Source organism: Oryzias melastigma, linkage group LG24, assembly GCF_002922805.2.
Source record: "Oryzias melastigma strain HK-1 linkage group LG24, ASM292280v2, whole genome shotgun sequence".
NCBI lineage: Eukaryota > Metazoa > Chordata > Actinopteri > Beloniformes > Adrianichthyidae > Oryzias > Oryzias melastigma.
Genome location: NC_050535.1, coordinates 13,078,466 through 13,099,658, shown reverse-complemented (window position 1 = coordinate 13,099,658; position 21,193 = coordinate 13,078,466). Strand labels below are relative to the sequence as shown.

General features: G+C 40.0%; 1 protein-coding gene across 6 annotated transcripts in view; it reads left to right on the top strand.

The window, feature by feature from the left end:
* Positions 1–1,998: 1,998 nt before the first annotated feature.
* Positions 1,999–21,193, top strand: part of cdc42bpab (CDC42 binding protein kinase alpha (DMPK-like) b) — a 54,050-nt gene continuing 34,855 nt past the window's right edge. For 2 of the 6 annotated variants that reach the window (XM_024291864.2, XM_024291863.2), the window contains exon 1: positions 2,000–3,273. In XM_024291864.2, coding sequence (XP_024147632.2) covers positions 3,096–3,273 — 178 coding nt within the window. In that variant the 5' untranslated portion in view covers positions 2,000–3,095. Of the gene's footprint in view, positions 3,274–21,193 lie in introns of all 6 variants that reach the window. The other 4 variants (XM_036210593.1, XM_036210594.1, XM_024291865.2 and 1 more) reach the window with 4 other exon arrangements.

The following is a 21,193-nucleotide window of genomic DNA, read 5'->3' as shown; positions in this document are numbered from 1 at the left end:
TAATTAATCAAAATAAGATTTAATGGTGAATAATAAAAGTAATTTAACAGTAAGATTATTTTCCAGTTGTGCTTTATGGATTATTATAAGGTAAAAATGACAAAAAAATTATATAAATAAAGATAAAAAGTTTAAGAGTTAACAGAAACAACCAAAGCAACTTTTATTTTATACAAAAAAAAAAAGATTTTCAGACGCACTTGCAGTAACACCAATTGTCCACCAGATGGAGGCAAAGTAGTTCCTTTGGGACAAATAGCTGATCCCAATACTTTTCTTTAAAAGAAATATTTTCCTGGAGGAACTTTGCAAAATTTTTTTGTTTTCATTTATTAAATCATTTAATTTCTTTATGTAGCAAACTACCACAAATATTGAGATAAACCATAGTCACAAAATGCTCTAGTGAATCAAAGTTGCCTGAATGGCTGAACATCACGTCTGACTTGCAATTTTGGGGGTCCAATACAAAAATATATAAAGGATTTGAAACCAGATCCTGAGCTACGTCTTTGCTTTCCGCTTTTCAGGTGATGTTGGTCCCTAATAAAACATATAACCCTGCCCAACGGGTCACATCAATCAAACACAGGCCAGATCAGCTCTACAAGCACCATTAGCGTGAAATAATTCCCAGTTTACAAGTTATTGTGCAACAGCTGAAAAAACAAATCTATGAATAATGTAATTACTCAAGATCATATCCTTCCAACCTCACCCACACTACCCAATAAATCAACACAAATGTGGCCTCAGAGTGGTTTTTCTTTTGATAAGGTGACCTGTTTTTCCTGTACCACTCAAAGGAGAGTCATAAAAGTTGTGAAATGTGTTTTTTTTTTCTTTTCTCTTTTATTATAATCACCATTACTCGTATGTTTTTACAACAAAAGTTGTTCCAAATGAGCCTCCCCCAGGCTCTGGCGAGCATTTATTTTATTGCGGTTATTTGCAGAGAATATTATCAGCTCTTTGGGTCATTTCTAAAAGGAAAAGCAATCTGGTGTGTTTCATATTACAGCTCTGGTGACCCACAAAGTTTATTTAACTGGGAGCAATTCTTTCTTCCTGAGCTGTGTGCTTTTCTGTGTCTGTCATCCCCCTGGAACAGAAAATCACTTTATCCCTTGACTTTCTGAGAGTCAGGAGTTGTACGGTGGTTTTTGCTGATGTGTGACACAGACTCAAATCCCCTTCTACTCAAACACATAAAATACAGAGGACTGTTTGGCCCCCTTACCCCCAGAGATTCAGCTCCTGCATGGACAACTAATCATTAACAGATGTACTTTGAGAATTGATAAGCTGCACTTCAAAGGGGGGAACCCTTCAGTGAATAGAAAAGATCATTTTCAAATGAAAAAAAAAGAATTTTGATGCTTTGGACACACATTTTCCCCACTTTCCATGTTCTCTAAAATGAATTTATGTACATAAATAAAAAGTAATGTTATGTTTGCTTGATAAGATAATGATAATGCTTTTAATCATTTTTACATAATGAAAGCCTTGGTTATGTAAAAAAAATATCAAATGTGTTGTCAATTTATAAATAAAGTTTCTCTTTATACATTTCAAAATATCAGAATTTTCCACATATCACTTTAAACAACCAATTAACAATTAAACTACATTTCTGAACTTTCTTTTTTTTTTTTTTTTAGATAATTCTGTTTATATTTTAGAAAAAAAGGTAAAACTTCCCTCATTTATTGTATTGATCCCCCGCCCCACCCTCTCACAGCAGATGCTGTGACGGGCGCCATGATGATCCGGGATTTTGCCTGCAGCAGCTATCAGAAATGCTACAATGGAGAGAGATGAGCGCGTGACCGAGATGAACTGACAACACCAAAGTGCGCATGCGTAGGCTATTAAAACGTTTAGTATCTGCTACTTAAAAAGATAAAATAAAACGTATTTTTTTAAATTATTATGCCAACAAAAACGTCGCAAAGTTAACCGGTGTTTAAAGTTAGACGTACATTTTTAACAATATTTCCCATAATCCAATGCGGTGTTGCTAGAACTGCGGTCTACCGGGTAATCTCAACTGTAGAAAGTCTCTGGCAGCCAAGCCGCTGGCTTGACTGTGCAAAAGACGGCAAGGAGCGACCGACCGGCGGGGGAGGCAGGAGCTGCGAAGGAGAGGACGGGAGCAGTTTGAGTCCTTGTCCCGCATTTGGAATAAGCGAGACTTTGAATTCCCTTTTGACGGCTGAAGAAACATATCCGTAACCTTCAAAGAGGACTTTTTTTAAACTGACTGTTGGGAGTCCTTGAAGCCGCCGCCGCTTGGAACTGTGAAGAAACTACAGAGATATTCGGCTTCTGGACCGAAGAATGGGATTTAACGAACATATCAGTCAGTGAGTTGTTAAAAAAGAGATAAAGAAGGGTTTATATATTTCAATTGTGTCGTAAGGAGTGTTTTCGCAAGGGGTGGACGTTCGAAAATCGTGGAAACATGGCAACTCCTGGGAAAAAGAGGCAAACGATGGCATTTGGGAAGGCAGAAAAGTAAGGTTAGCTCCCTGGTTAGCCGGAAAGCTAACCTAGCTAGCAGCTCACTAAGCCTGTGTTGCCCTTCCATTCCTGGAGCAGAGGAGGGGCGCTGGGGCTTTTGTAGCATTGCAGATCCGCCTTGTGTGTTTTCAGGGATTGCTGGAAGAATGAAGAAATATCCGCCGCAGTCCCAACTCTGGGAGGTCTGCTGATAAAAGAAAATATAAATAAAATCCCCCCAAGAAAACCACCAGTTAGCATTGCGATCTCCTTAACCAAATCTGCCGGCCTGGGGCAGTTCGGCTCCCTTATTTGTGACTTCTTGTTTTCTTATGTACCCCGTAGGGGTATTAAAATGGGCAGCTGTTTGCACTCACCCCAAAACATAAAAACAAATAGAAATGTGGACTTTTAGGCGACATTAGCCCCAAGAAAAGTTTTTTAAACACATTTTTCCCGAGACATCCTCAAGGTGAGAGAACTTCTTCACAGGCCCCTCTGCGCCACGCAGGCCGAGGAGGTGTTTGCTCCCCTTTTTTCCCCTCCGACTCCCCTCCCCAGCATCATTACTTCAACAAGCCGGAGCGATCATGTCGGGAGAGGTGCGTTTGAAGAAGCTGGAGAAGCTGATCCTGGACGGACCAGCCCAGGCTAATGGCCAGTGTTTGAGCGTGGAGACGCTGCTGGACATCCTGGTGTGCCTCTACGATGAGTGCAACAACTCCCCCCTCAGAAGGGAGAAAAACATCCTGGAGTTTCTGGATTGGGGTGAGTTATCAGCATTTTCTCCTCTGCTTCCGGTTGCTTTCTGCCTCCTCCAGCCTCTTTGAGGGATTCTTGTTTATGGCTTCTCAAACTATATAAATAAAGTTTCCCCCCAATTGGATTTCCATGGAACAAATCAAGAGATCTCCTGATCAGTTTAGTTTTCACTTATAAATGAATGAGTCCTTTTTAGCAGAAATATTTAGCTTTGCCAACAGTCTTTTAGTCAACGTTTTTGGGAAAAAACACAGGAGGACCACACAGAAACACGTTTTTTGCTTTGCCAGAAGGATTGTGTATTTGTGTGTGTGTGTGTGACATCGGGGTTTGGTTTGTGCATGAAGCTGGAATGTGAACAACTCACCTTTTTTATCTAGAGCAGAGGCCCTGCTAGCTGCCGGAGCATGCCTGGCTCGCCTGCTTGTCTTTTTTTTTTTTTTTTAAAGCCCTGGAAAAAAATGCGGCAGTGCCGAGGCAGAGCAGGAGCAAATTGTTTCTCTTCACATGCAGAAACATGAATCGAGCGTAATTAATGAGACCAGAGTAGAATGGAAGTGCAGTTTGCTGGCATGCTGTTCTGCTGCTGAATGACTTCAAACTGCAAGATGGTACAGGCAGCGGATCGGCTCATCTGCGCCAAAGACCAGACAGGAAGGTGGTGACTCTTGTATGGCCGGGGCTTCTTCTGGACTTGCTCCCCTGTGCTCAAAATGCAGCTTTTCCAGTATTGTGTTGTTGAATTTTGTGTTTGCACGAGGGGTCTTAAGATCCACTCAAATGAAAATAGTGTTTTTAACATGTTCTTGTGGAATTTTTCTAATGATTGAAGACATATGCATTGAAAATTAAACTCGAATTGGCATTTCTGAGTATTTCTTCATTCAAATTATTGTGGATCCGGAGCAGTTTCTAAACTGAAAAAACTAACATTCACAGATGAACACTGAACTGAAAATAAACCTTTAGTTCCCTGCATGTGTTATTTAAAACAATCATATTAGCAGGAATATTTGATTAAATCACATACATCATGGACTGACAGTTTTTATGTATCTTTTAAATATATTTTTACTGAAAGAAAGTACTTTAGTAATACTAGTAGCATAGTTGGAAGTTTTCTGCACCATTGAAACAGCAGCCATGGAATGGGGCTCTTATTGGTTCAAATAATTAAAAACACCAGACTTCTTAAAGATCCACTCCTATAAAAATTGTCTGTTTGGTGTTTTTTAATGTGTTCTTGTAGCATTTTTCTGATGATGGAGGACATATTTAAAGGAACTTAAGCTTAAAATTTTATTTTTGAGTATTCTTTTTTCAATTTGTGGTGAATCAGGAGTGTGCAGTTTGAAAAAGAAAATTTGGAATATGTGGAAAATGTATGCCGGACGAGCCACAAGCTCCCTGTTCTGCTCCATTCTGATGCATCCACTTGTAGGTCCATTCACGTCTTCGTTTTCCTCGTCCGACCTGGGAACAGGCTCAAAAGTATTCAGGTGGATTGCTCCAATATTGCTTGCCGTTTTTGTTGCACCTGTAATGTTGGGTTTGGGTTGAGAGTGGCTGTAAGGTCCCAACCACAACTGAGAGATGAATTTCTGATGAACTCCTGCTGCTCTGCAGAAACTGTCTAAAAAGCAACAGTTTTTTTTGTGGCTAAAATGGCATCATCAAAATTAAAAGACCACTGGGAACACTTTTACAACAGATAAAAAAATGATCAGAATGGCACTTAAAAGTCCTTTCCTGTGCATTAAATAAAAATCAAAGTTTCCTAAATGCTACACATCCTGTTTCCCTAAAGACAAACAAGTTTGGCCCTGTTCAAGAGTCCTCACCTGATCGACAGTATCTATCTTGGCCTCACAACAATGCCAGTCTGCCCTGGCCTTTAAGCACAAGTGTCCTGCCAAGTGGTGACTTCATCCCGTTTCCCTGTAGCTGACACTAGAAACTTTGAGCCGCCCCAGACACAACACCCAGGCGTGTTCTAGCTGTCACAGCCCTCCGTGTGTCCCACGTTGGAGCTGCTTAAAGGTTTGAATTGTTTTTTTTCCTTCAGGGGAAAATTACCTGAGGTGATTAGTTTATATAAAGGAGAAATGGCTCATTGTTATCAGGTTACCAATGAATTCTGGATTCCTTAAGGAGGGCTGGTACACCATCCTGGTGTTTTTTTTTTTGTTTTGTTTTTTTCCCCCAAAAACAACGAGTCATTTCACATTCCGGGCTGTGAAGCAGCTGCATAAACAAAAGTGGCATTTAATGCAGACTCAGTTTGATTGAGGGCAGAAGTTTCCTTCATTTATATGAAAGCATGCTGATTTCAGTTTACGTGTTAACAGACAAACATATTTCAAGCAACACAATAATATGTTTTGGCATTTTTTGCATTCTTCTGGACCACCATGCCTTTACGATTGGCTTTACCCTTTGGCCTCATTAATGATGCTTTGCTTGGAGACCATTTGTGGACATGAGGTGGGATCTCTGTTTTCATTGCAGACACCTGCATGCTCACATTCTTTAAGGGCCCACTCTGATCCTCTTATGAGCTATTTTAAAAGCAATCTTTTAATTATGGTTTTGCCATTTTTAGCCAAAATTTAAAAACCTGTGTTAGTACAGGGTCTGCAGAGTGCAGGAGTTTATTAGATATTCATCCGAGTTGTGGGAGGGATTGTTGAGGAGTAACCTCGTCCCCTTTTCCATTGCCTATTTGTTTACACACTGTCCCACTAGTTTACTCGGCCTCACACCAAAACCTAACATTCCTGGTATTTTGCTCCTGTAAAATATATTTGAAAGAAAAATATTGACGATTTTTTTGACATTTTGAGAGTTTTTGCTTGTTTGAAACTTAGAATAATTACCTATTAAACCGTTTTATAATTTAACTGTGCTACTCTTGCTTCTTTTCTGCCTGCTATTCCAGACTTGGGCTTCATACTAATGTTCAATCACTGTGTGCACAAACGGACGATAACAAAAGCTTATCAGTTCCATCCAACATGGTCCACGTGGAAGTGGTTATTAATTATAGTTAAAGCAAACATCTGGGGAAGCTACTTTGTTTTCACGCAGTAGGAAATGTATAACATAGAAATAAATGTCTTTTTATATTTTATTGGATCATTTTTGAGTGGTCTATAAAGTGGAAATTTTACCCTTTTTCATTATTAAGCGTTTTAAACACAAGAATTGTTAATTTTCCTTTAAAAATGTTCTAAGTTCAGACAGAGCAGCATTGTATGTATTTTTATAAAAAACACAAGTTCGTTTGGTTTGAGACTAGCATCACGCACATCCGCGACAGTGCACCACACCTTCATGGATTAGCGAGCCTCAAAAACTGTGGTAGAGTTGAGGTCAAGTCTCGTCTTGTCCTCAAAACTTTTGACTGTCATCACTCCCATGTTTTCTTTTTTGTGGGTAGAACATTCAGCCACGGGGTCAAAGGGGGAAAAAAATATCCTTACTGTATTTGGACATTCACAAGCTTCCACCAGTGATGAAAGGTGGTTCGTTTACATTATAGCTATCAGTTCAAGGATGGACCAATTGTGAGTGGAGTGCACAGCAGCTGTAAGGAGACTTGTCGTTTCCAGCAAAGTCGCTGTACATTTCTCACGCAAAGGTGCAACAAACCTTCTCCCTTTATTTTTAACCCCTAGCGTCAATATAAGGTGGAGCAAAAACAAACATTTGCACTGGGTTTGCTTTCCTTTGGTGACCTCATCTCTGCTGAAACGGAGACCCCTGCGTGACCTGCAGCCACAGGGGGACTGAAAGCATGCTGTATCCCGGCTCTACTACACTGCACTCGACTGCTTCTACCAGCGTCGCCAACTCTGACCACAGCTTATAGGAACCCTACTAAGCCTCTTCAATCTGAGATGTTAATCTGTACATTTAGAGGAATCTGTCAGTGTCAGAATTTTGAAGTGAATGTGTTTGATAGATTTGCAGAGTTCAAAGCTTGTGAACTCCAGCTCAGTCTAGTTCCAATCTGTGATTGGTACAGACATCTGTTCAAATCAAATCAGGATGTCAGTTGCTGTGTTTAAAATAATTGATCTCAAATGGCAAAATGTTGGGTTTTGACTGCTTCTTTGTCTTAAGAGCTGAATTTCTGGGCGGTTGGGTGAAACTGGGCTGCCATGCCAGCTTTCAACAAAAAATGGAGGTGGCTGCCTGTCCTTTTTCTCTGTCCAGGCTGTTAACCCACAGTGAGCAGCTGTTCAGCTGAGCTGCTGATGTGTGCTCCACCCTGCAAGGCTTTCATTGGCAGCATGCCTCACACAGTCACTGAGACTAACATGGGACCAACACACACACACATTATTGTGGCTTTTCCTATCTTGGGCTACCTCATAGTTCACAGAGAGTTCCTCCCGCTATTTAAAAGAAGGCCTACACATCTAAAACATAAACTATTCTGGACCAAGTGTTGTGGGGTTTTTACCTCTGCGCCTCCACAAGAACATCTGTTGGTTCTTCCGGTCCATGGACGAGCAGAACAGACGGTTTGAAGTGGCTGGGTGTTGCTTTGCCAGCTGTGTTAAAGGGGTGTGCCTTGTTCAGGAAGAGATGTGGCAGGAAATCTACTATTGTGTTGTTATTTTTGCCCGGCTGTGATGGAAAGTTAAGGCAGAAGGAATGTATTTTCTTTAAATGTCGTGGTCAGGATTAGCAGTATTTTATAAAATTAAACATCTATCCATCTCTCCTGATCAGGTTCAGACTGGCTTAACCAACACATGCTGTCAAAGGTCAGATATTTCAAATATTTGGTGGAATTTGGTGGATGTTCAGGGGGGTCAAAGCTCCTTAGATCACTGCCTATCTGCACTAAATCAGTGGAGGAATCTACTTTAAAGTCTTGTGTCACCACTTGACCATGAAACGGCGTGGTGAGTTGTCCTCCTTCAGGACATCCTTGTTACCACTCGTGGTGCTCCGCTGTTTCCTGTGTGACTGTCTAATGGTTGTGGTAGGCACAGAGAACAGGAAGGAACCGCTAGGACCCCAAGCCCGTCGGGCCCAGCAGCCACATGATGTCATTTAAGGAAAAGAGGAGGGGGGTGGCTGTATGGCATTGTGTCATTGTGTACTCTACTGCTTATTCACAGCCAACGTATTGATGGGAAGCTACAAGGTCGCAGTGTTTGCTTCCTCGCTGGTGGATTCCCGTTTTGCGGTGCACGTGCTCCATCCATCCCGTGAACGCTTATGAACTCATGTAGAGTGGTTCCGCCGTGCACTCACATGCACAGATTTTGCTCTATTGTCCTTGGAGGTCAGAAAAACAATCAGACGTAGCAGAGAGGCCCATGTGTCTTCTTCCTGTCCCAGTATTCACGGCTACACAGCAGACAGCAGTGTCCCTAGAGCCGAGGGAGGGGAAGCCCAGCAGCCACTTAGACTATGTTAGACTTCTTTGCTCATTTCATTCATCATTAGATGTGTTTATCGCAGTAGTCAGGGATTGGCCCAAAGATTGCACAATTGATTGTACGGATGGAATCTCATAGTTCAAAGCTAACAATTGTGAATGTATTAATAGATACTTAAATGTTACCCAGATTTACCTAAATTACCCATAGATTAAATGGGAGAAAATCAATAATTACATTTAAATACAAGAAGACAAACTCAATCGATCTTACTTTTAGTGTGACTGTGGTATTGGACAAATATTGCAGCAAGAAAATGTTGAAATGTGTTGATGACCTACATCTTTGCCACAGAAACATTAAAAAGTTTACATCATCTGCTGTCATTCTCGCATTTAATTCCTCTCAAAACACATGTACTTATTTTTAGATTTCTGTATCTGTTTTAAATATCTTGGCCTTCATCATCTGTTGACCAAACCTGAATATTTATGTCACACATCACAGATTACACTTTTTAAAAATTAAACTCTATTTCAAAATTAAACAATACCAATCACCTGTTCTTTGTCTTTGTTTTGTAATATGTTGTGTGTATTTTGGTGTGTAAAGTTTCCTTGAATTTAAAGTTTTCTTCAACTTCACTACTACCTTGATGGTAATTTGGTTCAATGTTTTTAAGGATCCACTCTCTGCGCTTTCAGCATCAGGGCTTCTCTCAGACACTTGTTCAATCTGTCTGGGAGCTTTGTAGGCAAATAGATGGTTGCTGCTAATTGTGATGTGTCATCAGAATGAGGCTGAGGAAGGCTTGGCTTCCTTCCTCCATCTCCCAAAGGACATTCCCTGGTACAGATCGTTAGCCAGACTTGCAGAACCATTGAGATGTGATTGCAAATGGACACGGTGGATCCACTTATCCTTTAGGTCTAAATTTTGGTGGGTTGGAACATCCAATCCATTGCATCTAAAAGCAAACATTTACTGCAATAATTACTAAATATTATATGGATGCTTTGGCCTGTATGTGAAACCATTGTTAGGTGCTGTTTCTGAATAACTCTGTGCTTTTAAATATTTATCAGTATATTGGAAAGCTCGTTTATCCACTCTCACAGTTCTTATTCTTTTGGTCAGGGGAGCAATTAAGGCATTTGCTTTTCGCCTGCTTATTCTACACTGGTAACACTCATCAGTGCTGCAGACAGCATGACATTATTTTCTGTTTGCATTTGTTAAAAAAAAAAAAAAAAGGCTTCACTCCCTCCTCTGTTAACACAAATGGTCCTGCAGGCCAGCTGGCCAAGTTTTGGGTCTCGGCTGCATAGTTTTGTGTTTGCCCGACTGAACGAGTGCGTCATTGACTGGGAGCGCTGGCCTTAACACAAGCAGCCATTTTTCTAAGTAACACTGGAAAATGTAGTGGATAATAGTTATTTGTTGCTTTCTTTATTCATGCGTACACAGAGAATCCATGCAGAGTAAGGGGAGGTTTGTTTGAAACTTTGAGATGTTGATTATACTACACAGTACTTTATGTTAAAGTCTTAAAGTTTAATAATTAAGTTTGGATCCATTAGAGGTGGGAGTCTTTAATCTTTAAACATCTAAGCTTTTACTCAGTGTTTATGTTCTTTAAAGTACAGCAACTCTTCAACCGTTTACGCGGTAGTTTTGCAGCAACATGTAACACCTTACAGTAGTAAAGTTTGTCGTTCATTTCATCTGTTTGCTTCCTGTTGGAATTACTTTAATAATTGTGTTAATGGTCGAGTTGCAGCAGTTCGAAGAGCATGTGATTAAATGGTTTAAGTCCCACTTCTTGTAGTTATTTTAATTATGATTGTACAGCTTTTAGGCAAAATAATAAAAAAAAAACTGTAGTTTTCTTGAACAGTTTCTGCATAGCGGCAGGAGTTCATTAAGTTGTGGGCGGAACTGTTGGTGCAGAGTAAGCCTACTCCCTTACCATCATCCAGATCTGTAGGCTAGCTCTCCCACTAGCTTACAGCCCTTACAACCCCAACCTAACATTACCAGTCTAACATAAATGGCAAGCAATAGCAGAGCTATCCAACCGTACAGTTTTGAGCCAGATTCCATGTCAGACAAGTAAAACAAAGACATACATAGAGCTTGTTGTCTACAAGTCAAATAATCAGAATGGAGTGGAGCAGGAAGCTTGAGTAATATTTTGTACATCACAAGATTTTTTCAATGGCATTTTTTTTGTCTGCTCCTCATGATTTAAATAAAGAAATACGAAGAAATACAAATTTAAGCCTAATTTCCATAATGTATGCCCTCCATTATGACAAAAATACCACAAAAGCATGTTATAAGCAAATTTTTTTGGTGTGGATCTTAAACTAAGTTAAGCTTAATAAGTCACCTAAATTATAAATTCCTGGGATTTTTTTTTTTTTTTTTTTATAGAAAAGCATTTTTTGTTTTAAATAAAAAAAAATGTGACTGTCACTTCTATAATCACTACTAAATTTACCAATTCCATAACATTTTACTGTGACAGACTGGCGACCTGTCCAGGGTGAACCCCTTCTTTGCCCGTCAGTAGCCAGGTTAGGCTCCGGCACCCCCGCGACCCCGAAAGGGAAGAAGCGGTCAGGAAGATGGATGGATGGATGGATAACATTTTAACCTTTAAAAACTATAACAGATGAAACTGACTTTAGTGCAGAAATATAGCATTTTACAACTATATTTCTTAATAAATGGAAAAATAAACAAATGTTTTATTGCTAATTAAATAAAAATGTGCTCAAACTCAATAAAATGTAAAGATGGCAGTTGTATTATTCTCTGCTCCACATCCTTTTTAAGTGTTGTTAAACCAAAAAGAGCAAAATTCTGCTAGCTATGCAGTTACTTTTAAAGAAATGTTTTCTCCTTTTAGCTTAAGGTCTTGTGGTTCCACTGGTTCCCACCTCTCCTCTTCGTCGTCTTTGGACTGATCCTCTTGTTTTCAGTGGCACGGAGCACATATTTTCTGCTCAGTTCAGCAGTTAATGACTTTTGTCATCAGCTACACCCCTAAGGGTTTCGTTCACACAAGCAAAGACACCAAGCTTACAGAGTGACAATTTTAAACAGAGGATTAAAGTTTGAAAAAACAAAATGATTCCTGTTTTTATTTTGTATTTTATTGTTAATAAACTGGAAGAGTATCAAAGTTAACAAAAGAGTAAATGAAAAAAAAAACAGACTGCCACAGACAGTCAGACACGTCAGTCTTTGAGGGTGTGACAATCTTCTGCACAATTTGGCAATTCAGTCTTCTCCTGTTTTACCCCAGGAGTTGCATTCTAAAAATAACCTGTAATAAGGGTAAAGACGCAAACATTTGTAGAACTTGGCAATAGATTGGAGATCATCTTGGATAAATGTAGTTTGATGAGAAGCTGAAGGTTCCTTTAAATATGTAAGAATTTAAGTATTAGCAGGATTTTCCTCCAAATGAGAATTCAGTTTAACTGTGTGACATCTTTAGGTTTGTCAAGAGTAGTCATTAGAAGGCGGGGCAAACCAAAGGGATATGTGATTTTTATTTTTTTGTAACATTCCCCATATAACTTAACCAAAATCACTATACCTTTCTATAGATTTAGCTTGAATTGATAAGTTTCCCAACACAAGGAGCAGTTTTCAACAAAAATAGAGCCACTCTATTGAGAATACTTCGAAAAACTACCTCCATGCAACCCATATGGACTACTAAAGTATGTTAATGTATTGCTATTTAACAAGTCAAACACAGGTGTACAAACATCACAATGTTAAAACCAGTATTTACATGCCCCCTTTGACCATAGAAAAACTTTGCTATCTTGTAAAATGGTCAGTCATTTTTATTCTTTCTGACATATTGGATCATTTTAACTTTCTATTGGTCATAGTATTACTGTGAACTTCTCTTCTGATGACGTTTCTACAAAGCTTTTAATACAATCATACACTCATGTTATTTTTTATTAATTTTTAGCTTGATTTTAATATTTTCTTATAAAAAGTTGACCAAAATCCTCTTTCAGGAAATAATGATGCTGTCTTCTCACTTTTAAATGCTGTTAAGGCCAGTTTCCTGATCCTCTTCTGAGTGGGGTAGCTTCACCAAACAAATATGTAAAGATTTGCATCGTGTGATATTTTCTTGGCCTTCGTTTCTGCTCCTCTGGATGACCATTTTCCTCTCCACATCATTCTTTTACAGGATGTTTCTCTGATATGGTAAGAGAAACAATCTTATTTGGCAACAGATTCCCAATGTGTCAGCGTTGAGAGGATGTGAATGTTTAGAGGTCCGATTCCATGCAGCATGTCTCACTTTTAGATTTATAGTTGCAAATAATTCTGTCAGCAATCTTCTTAGATGTTTGGCTTAAATCAGCACGTCCTTTTTTTTCGGATATGCAAGTAGTGATGAGCTTTTGGACAGGACAATGTGACTCTTAACACGCACAAGGTTTTAAAAATGTGTATTTTTTTTTTCTTTCAATAAATGGAGTTTAATTTGAAGCAAGTACTGTATTTCCCACGCTATAGGTTGCACCAAATTTTAAGGGGCATAGTCAATGAATGGTTTATTTTTGAATTTGTCATATTTAAGGTGCACTGAACCTTAAGGCACATTAAGGCAGCAAAAAAAGAGTCCGAGATAAGTTTGTACGCCAGTCAAACATTATTAATTGCGTTCACAGCAATTACACGTTAGCCACGTTGGCATATTCATGCAACTCCCAACCTTGTTTGCAACACTTAAAAAAAGACTGATAGCGCAAAAACAAATGTTATTGGGACTACGCCAACTCCTAACCTTGTTGGTAACATGTTAAAAGACATAGTCTGACTCGGCATTTAAACCCAACCAAATTTTAACCGTGCCCCATGTACTTCTTAAAATTGATTTGACATCAGGGACACACTGGAATTAATCTATGTGTAAGGTGCTCTGGATTATGTTGTTTTTGAAAAATTAAAAACTAATGGTTTTAAGTTTGCCTTATTGTACAGAAAATACAGCATAGGTTTAGAGCGATTCTTCCAACATGTTGTGATTTTTCCTTTTATGTGCTTTTCCTGATTACCAACCAGGAAGTGGTGCACTTCCTGCAGCTTTATGTCCATGTCTTGTTGCCGTAGGCAGCGCATCTGCTTTGAGCAGAGCGCTCAGCCCTCTGTTTTAAAAAAAAGTGCTGACTCAGCTCCCGCTCGCGGTAGCAGGGCTGCCTGTGGAATTTAGAGCAGAGGTGCAATGTTAGGCGGGACGGCAGCTGTTTGGAGGCCGGCTTCTTTGTCCTCCGGCTCTCCCCATTCCTGTCTGTCCGTGTGTCTGTCTTGGTGTTGGTCACGCCCCTTTTGTTTGACTCAGTTTCATTCTGTCACTTTATCCCCGCCGTCCACTCACCAGCTCTTTATTGCTCACATTCACTCCAGCAATGCACAGCTCTTCAAGCTCGTCTTGATATCCTCCTCTCCTATGTCTGTCCGTCCTTTATTTCATCTGTTTGCTCTCCTCCTGCCTCCCCCTTCTTCTCTTCCCCCCTCCCATGCTGCCTCTCAGACTGCTGCATCCCAGCTTTGCCTAGTGACAGAAAGGGCTGAACTAGCCAGTGTGTATTAGCAGGATTTCACACTGAACATAGACTAGTCTCCATGCTTTTAGAGGGGGGTGGGGTGACACTCTCATTTTTGAGGGCATATATGTGCATGTTGTCTGCAGAAGCTGAGCTTTAGCCAGCAGAAATCTGTCAGCTCGGAGCTGAGCTGCATAACTAATGAAGCACATCTTCAGTGCATGCTGCATTAACACATGCCCCCCCATTCTCATGCCTTCACCTTAGCAAAAGCTCTTCCACGCCAAATGGAAGCAAAAGGCAGTTGGGTTATCAGGGAAAAGCAGCCGCTCACCAAATGCAATAAATCGAACATCATCCATGCATGCATCCATGCAGTAGACCATCCCGTCAGGAGGTTCAGAGTGTGGAAGTGCAGGAGTCTGCGACTTCCCCATCAAACACCTTGTGGAAAATTTCTTAGGAAGCGAGCGAGTAACAAGTGTGTAAAATCAGGTACGTAAAGCACTGGATCTGTTGGTGCATTTAAGGTCGGCACATGTTGGAACATTTAGGGCAGGCAAATGTGGAACACTGGAAGGATGGGTTTTATCTGTCACAGTTGTTGAGCTTGTGAGCACACAGGAGAATAAAATGAAATTTAATTATTAAAATATCGATACATGGCAATTAAAATGCGATTAAAAATATCAAAAATACAAGTCGGCTTTGTGTATGTATATCCAAAAATATTGAGACCACCTTTAACTGTCTGCTCAATCAAACTGCATTAAAATACATTATAACCTTTTGTTTTTACAGTAATTGATGTTTTTGTGAATGCAGAGTAAGTCGAACTGTAAATGAAAATGGCCAAAGTCAGTGTGACGTCACTCATAGAAAAACGGCTTACTTCCGGCTGCAACCAAGTGTAGTCACTTCAGTCGCCATTTTTTGTGATATAGACGGCCCCATGGTGGAGCCAGATGACGTCGGTGACTACTCTCGCCAGTCAGGAGTGAGCTTGTTGGAAGTCCTCACCCCTACCACTTGAATGCGGGCTACACGACACGGGCTACATTTGTTCCAAAAATATGTTTTGGGTCCACCGTCTATATCTTTGTTCCATTGTCTATGAATAGTTTTTTTGAACATTCGTTCATGCCTTTGTACTACTGAGCCATATCTTCGGTGTGTCCTGGCTAATGGCGCTAGCAACTGCTGCTATTGACTTTTGTGACGACCAGATCTAACGACAATAGCAAATGCAAAGTTTTAAGCATAAAGCAAGCTGAAACACTGCAAAGCAAATACAAAGCTATCATCAAAATGCAAAAGATATTGCTTACTAGACATTGAACTTTTCATATTAAGGCAGGTGCCGCCAAATATAGACTTGGGGGGCCGCAAAGGGGCCACCAGTTTGAGACCCTTGTTCCAGAGCAAGAATTACTATTCATACAAATAGAATAGATGTTTATTTCTCAATAAGTCTATGGGATTATAGCTTCTTGGAGCTGACTGATACTTTTTATTTGGAACGTGAGGGGGTAGGGGTCTCACTCAGTCCAGTTCTTATATTATTGTCAGTGGTCAAACTATAACAGCTGTTTTTTATATTATCATTATTTTGTCTTCCTTTGGCAAAATATGTTTGTCTTTGAATGCAAGTGTGAAAAATATCTGACTTTAGTAAAACTTTTGAGTGTTTTTAGAGAAACTTGTACTTTTTGGAAGTAAGACAGGAAAAGGGTTCAAATGTGATTCAGTTTTTGAAATTAATACATTGTGAAAAAGGGCTGTGTCAACGCTCAGGACATTTTTGTTTTAATTTAGTGCTCAGTCATCCAAATTCTCTAGTTACAGCTGAGGTCTAAAACACAGGATGAGTGTGAGAGATGAGATCGGAGAGTAAAGCAGAGGAGAGAAGCCCACAGATTTGCAAAGCAGGAATTCAGTTAGTCATTGTGCCTGCTTGTCATTCCCTTCATTCCTTTGGCTGACACTACCAACGTGCTGACCTTCACTTGTGTTGCGACTGTGATTTTGACAGTGACCCAACCCTATTTTTAGGCCCAGCTATATGTTTGTGTAGCTTCACGTTTGCTGCCGTGCTCAAAGTTCTGACCTACCCACCTCTCCGTCTCTCTAGTGACACATGACTCGAATAATGCTTGATAGGCGAGCGGTGTGTCAGCAGCATTCCGTCATCTTCCACGTGAATGGCGGCCATTCACTTCCACAGATCTCGCGTGCATCTGATCTAATTGTCTACCCAGCTGAGGTCTGAATCACTGTGTTGTCTTGTTAGATATTGGCGATAAAATGGAGCTTGTGTGCAGAGCAGAGTAGCTTAGTTACGCATTCACTCATTTGCTCTTGGCGCTGTTGGAAACTGACAAGCACTTGGTGGCTAAGCCATATCTGTTTCAAACTTTTTCCCACTTGTGGAAAAAATGCAAGTCAATCTGGGCCTAACAATACACATGCAAAGCCGTACCACAGTGTGTGCAATAAAAACTCTTTTATACGCTAAAATTAAAGCCACATATGGTTTTGACGAACCCACAAAGCTCTAACCTCAGTTGTGTCCCTATCCTGAGTGTTTCTCCTGAGAGGTCTCTGGTGGAAATCCTGTGGCCTCTCTGATTGTCATCTTCCCTGTTTTCCACAGTCCTCTCTGTTGTTCACCTCTATATATAGAGATGTTCGCCTGCGCTACTTCCTCCGCCCGCTGAAGGTCACAAAACAGACACAACAATTTGACATGCTAGTGATGAGTAAATGTGTGCACCCCCAAATTCAATTTTTCCCCCTTCAGGCATCTAACAAGATATTAATGAGTGCAGCAGATGCTTCATTGGTCGTTTCCTGTTGTCTTTATGAATCCTTGTCTTTTGTGTTAGTCATCCAATGTGAAATGGACTGCTTTGTTTGTTTATGTCTTGTAATTTAAAGTAAACTGTAATCATAATCATGCATCTCTTTGTTACTGTTTCAGCTCTACATGTGTATCATTACAGCATAACAGTGTCAGGATCGTCTGGTTTATGTTGATAGGTAAACACTTTACCATAAAGGGTTGTAGATCACTGCAAAGCTACTTTTTTAGCTTCGGAATGAATTCTGTTAATTATGTCAATGGTTGATGAATGTTAACACTGAACCTAAAGCTTTGTTGTTTAACGGTTAACTTCAAATATTCATTATCTTTTTGGTGTAAAAACAAAATGGTTGTGGGCAAATACTTGCGAAAACGACAGCCTCCTTCATTCCAGAGATATCTTGTGCAAGTGGTAGCATTGTCTTACTGGTTTCTGTTAAAGTTCCATTCAAAGTGTTGGACATGTTGTCTACCCAGCCAGAGAAGTGTTTCTACCTGCAGGGTTTAAATTAAAAAATAATTTTTCTTTTTAAGTCTTAAGAACGTTTTGTTCAAACTTTATGCTCTAAGCAACAATAAATCCTCCCACCTTTGGATGATTTGTGTTGCTTCTAGCGCCGGCCTTTCCTCTAGACAGAATGATTTCTTCATCATTTTGCATCCAATGACATTGTTATGTTTAAATGTTCATGGATTAATCTAAGGAAGATGTTGGATGAGAAGTTGGTTTGCTGGTGTTACTTCACTCTGGCTGTTTGTAGTCAGCTGCTGTGGCAATGGGTACAGTGTTGTCAAAAGTTTATCAGTATCTAGGAACATCTATCTTGTATTCCCGTCAAAGTGAGGACTCATTCTTTTAATCTCCCTCACTGACTCGGTACACTTCTCAGCGAGGTCATTAGCTTTCCTACTGGTAACTAGTTTTCTGCCCCTTGTTACATGTCTTCTCCATCATCTAACAAGAAAAGCATATTGGAATAAGATGATGAACTGAGATGATAAGACTCGTGTTTTCCTACATTGTTTAGATCCTTGAATTGAATTGGTTTCCTCTTCTTTTCTGGAAGGATCTTAACACCTGCAGATTTTTTTTGATCGTCTGTTTTGTGTGTAAACATGAAGGTTCTCAGAACAGCCTAAAAAGACCCATCCACCAGTCTAGATCAAATCTCTGCCTCTATCAGATGCTTCAATTCTTAACTTTTTGTGCCTGCCTTTGCTTGAAAATGTAAACATTTTTTTTCCTTTGTAATGGTGCACCTTCCACTCCTGGAGTGAGCAGCTTACATGTCCGTACACATCCTGCCTTTTATTGATGCAAATTTTCTGGATGCTTTTTGTTACAAGTCCCAGCACCGACACCTTTCTTCGGAGGTTATAATTAGAAGCCAGGTTCATTGTTGCTGTGATACCAAATTGTTGTGGCCCGAAGTGTCAATTTTTCATGGCTACTGATGAGATGGAAAATATCTGCAAAAATAACATTCACTGGAGTGCATTTATTTTAGGATCATAAAGTTGAGATTTAATTTTTCCCCCAGTATTCTAAGAGTTTCTCCATGGTTTTAATTCAGTCAAATGTTGCTGCTTTATTTCTATAACAAGGACTTTCTTTTTTTAATCTTAGAACCTGTCAAGGATTTCCTTTTTTTTCTCACTTGTGCTTTAGTTCCCGAGCTTGTTTTTGCTCTGAAACCAACCTCGTCTTAATAAACATACACACTGGGTGAGTTTGGGTTATTTAATGACCCAGTAAAACAAATTTATGGCAGCTTCGTGCCACCTCTGTGTGTGCTTTCTTGGCTACTGCAGCCAAATCTATGACGAGCGTGGACTTTCTGAGGAGGGCAAGAATTGCATTTCTTACAGGGATTTCTCATGTTTCCTTTTTTCCCTGCAATTGTAAAAAGTCATGACTAGACTCATGAGTCAGTCAGTTCCCCCCCACCCCCCAGATGAAACTCACCTCTTAGCTCAACATGAAGCATTCCATCCTGTCTAATTAGTTAGAATTTTTACAGATATTATAGAGAAGCTTTAAAAAGTGTTCCCATTATTTTATTGATAATACAGCAATAGTTGGCCTTTGGAACCTATTTCACATTTAACTTTTTAGTCAAAATAAGTGTTTGTAAGTTCTTTTCAAGACCCACTCCAATGAAAATTCAGTTTTTTGATGTTTTTAAAATGGCTTGTGACATTTTTCTGATGATGGACAACATATATTACGAAAAATGAGTTCAAAATTGCATTTCTGAGCATTTATTTATTCAAATCGTGAATCGGGAGCAGATAAAAGATGCCATTTGTAAAAGAGCATATTAGTGATGTAGAAAAATACGGAGCGGGCTTCCTTCTCTGCTAAACATCCACTTGTAGATGATTAGATCCTGTCCTCAGAATTTTTTTAGAGTTTAGAGCAAGTTGGAGGTAGCATTAGGATTTGCCCTACCAGTGCTATTTATTTTTCATATCTCGACTCCACCATTTGTATATGGATGCAAATAATGTGCACCCTAAACTTTTGGTTTTAGCTAGCTTGTTTTCTGCTTTACACATCTCCCCTTCAGGCCCTTCCTGTCAGCTTTGGTCTGAGAACACCTAGCTGGACAAGTTTCTAACAAACGAAGGAGATCTTGGATTACAGCTGCCACGATGCATTTTACCACAGGGAGTCTGCCGGTGAACGCATCTTTATGTTGAATAGAAAAGGCCTGAGCCATATGTGGAGTAAATGTCACTCTGGTTGTTTTCCTCTGTGGTGCAATTGGTGGGAGGCAAATGTGCGTGCCAGTGTGTGAATAGTTTAGCTTAGCATGCGTGTATGGAGAGTATAGGTTTTCTGAAATGTCCCTTTTCCCACTCCTCCCTAATCTTTTATGTAGTCTCTTCACATGATTAACTCTTTGCTGCTCTTTTCTCCTCCTCAGATCATCACCTTGCCTCCTTGTTTACCTTACTTTTTTCATGTTGCATCACTTTTAACCTCCTACTTTGTCCCATTTTGCTAAAAAGCCAACCTTTTTTATGTCTGGCCTTTTGCTGCATCTGTTGAAATATCCTCATTGTTGCCCCCTTCCCCGCCTGACTTCTTCTGAAACGTCTTAAACAAACGGACAACAAGTGGTTGCAGTAATCCGTTTGTCTGGATCCATTTATAGTATGGGTGCTCGCAATGGGAATCAAATCCTTAAATGGTGCAATGTCAGTGCTCTGATACTCCAGTTCATTCACAGCGCAGAAACACCCCCCCTCGTTTTCCACAAGCTGCAGAGGGGGTGGGACAGGGGTGGCTGACCGGGGAGAGGATGAGCCCAGAAAAGGCAATAGGAAACTTATGCTCCAGTATCTGTCAGAGTGTTGTGACATGTTGGTTTCGCAGATACACTGGCAGGGATCTCCTTTTGTTTAACTGATTGGAGACTGTTATGATGTGCTGCTAGAAGTTAACAATGCACCACAGTAAAATGTCATGATTTTATTTGTAACGCTCTGCAGGTACACGTGACTATGGGCATTGGTTTTTAGTTGCATAAAAGGCAATAATCTGCTTTGACTGACTAGACAAACCTCACCATTATAATTCTGTTTTGCCCGTACGGCCACAATGACCACAGACGCATCTGCAACAACATAACTCATGGCAGCCTTGTTGTGACAACTTTTTGTTTGCACCATAAAGGTGTATCCTCTAAATCACTGCATCTCTCACTGTTTTATGATCTCAGCAGTGCATGGTTACCTGTAGAGCCAACATTTGCTGAGTCCCCTGTGAGTTGTTGAGTTAGAGTTGCACGCCTGCAGCTACTGCCTGCACAGCTAATACAGCAACTCAGAGGTAGCGGTTTGCACGGTAAAATAAAGGTTAAAGGTTGATCTCCGTCTGAGACATTACAGGGCTTTCACAACAGTTACAGAGTGTCAAAACCCAGACTGGATTTCACCCTTTGATAGATCGGAGAGCCGGATAGTAAACATTTAAAGTTCAAAGTTTATATCTTCCTACAGAAGCCAATGTTTATTTTGAAAATTAATTGAATGGCCAGGCAGTAAAAGAAATCTGCAGATGCTGG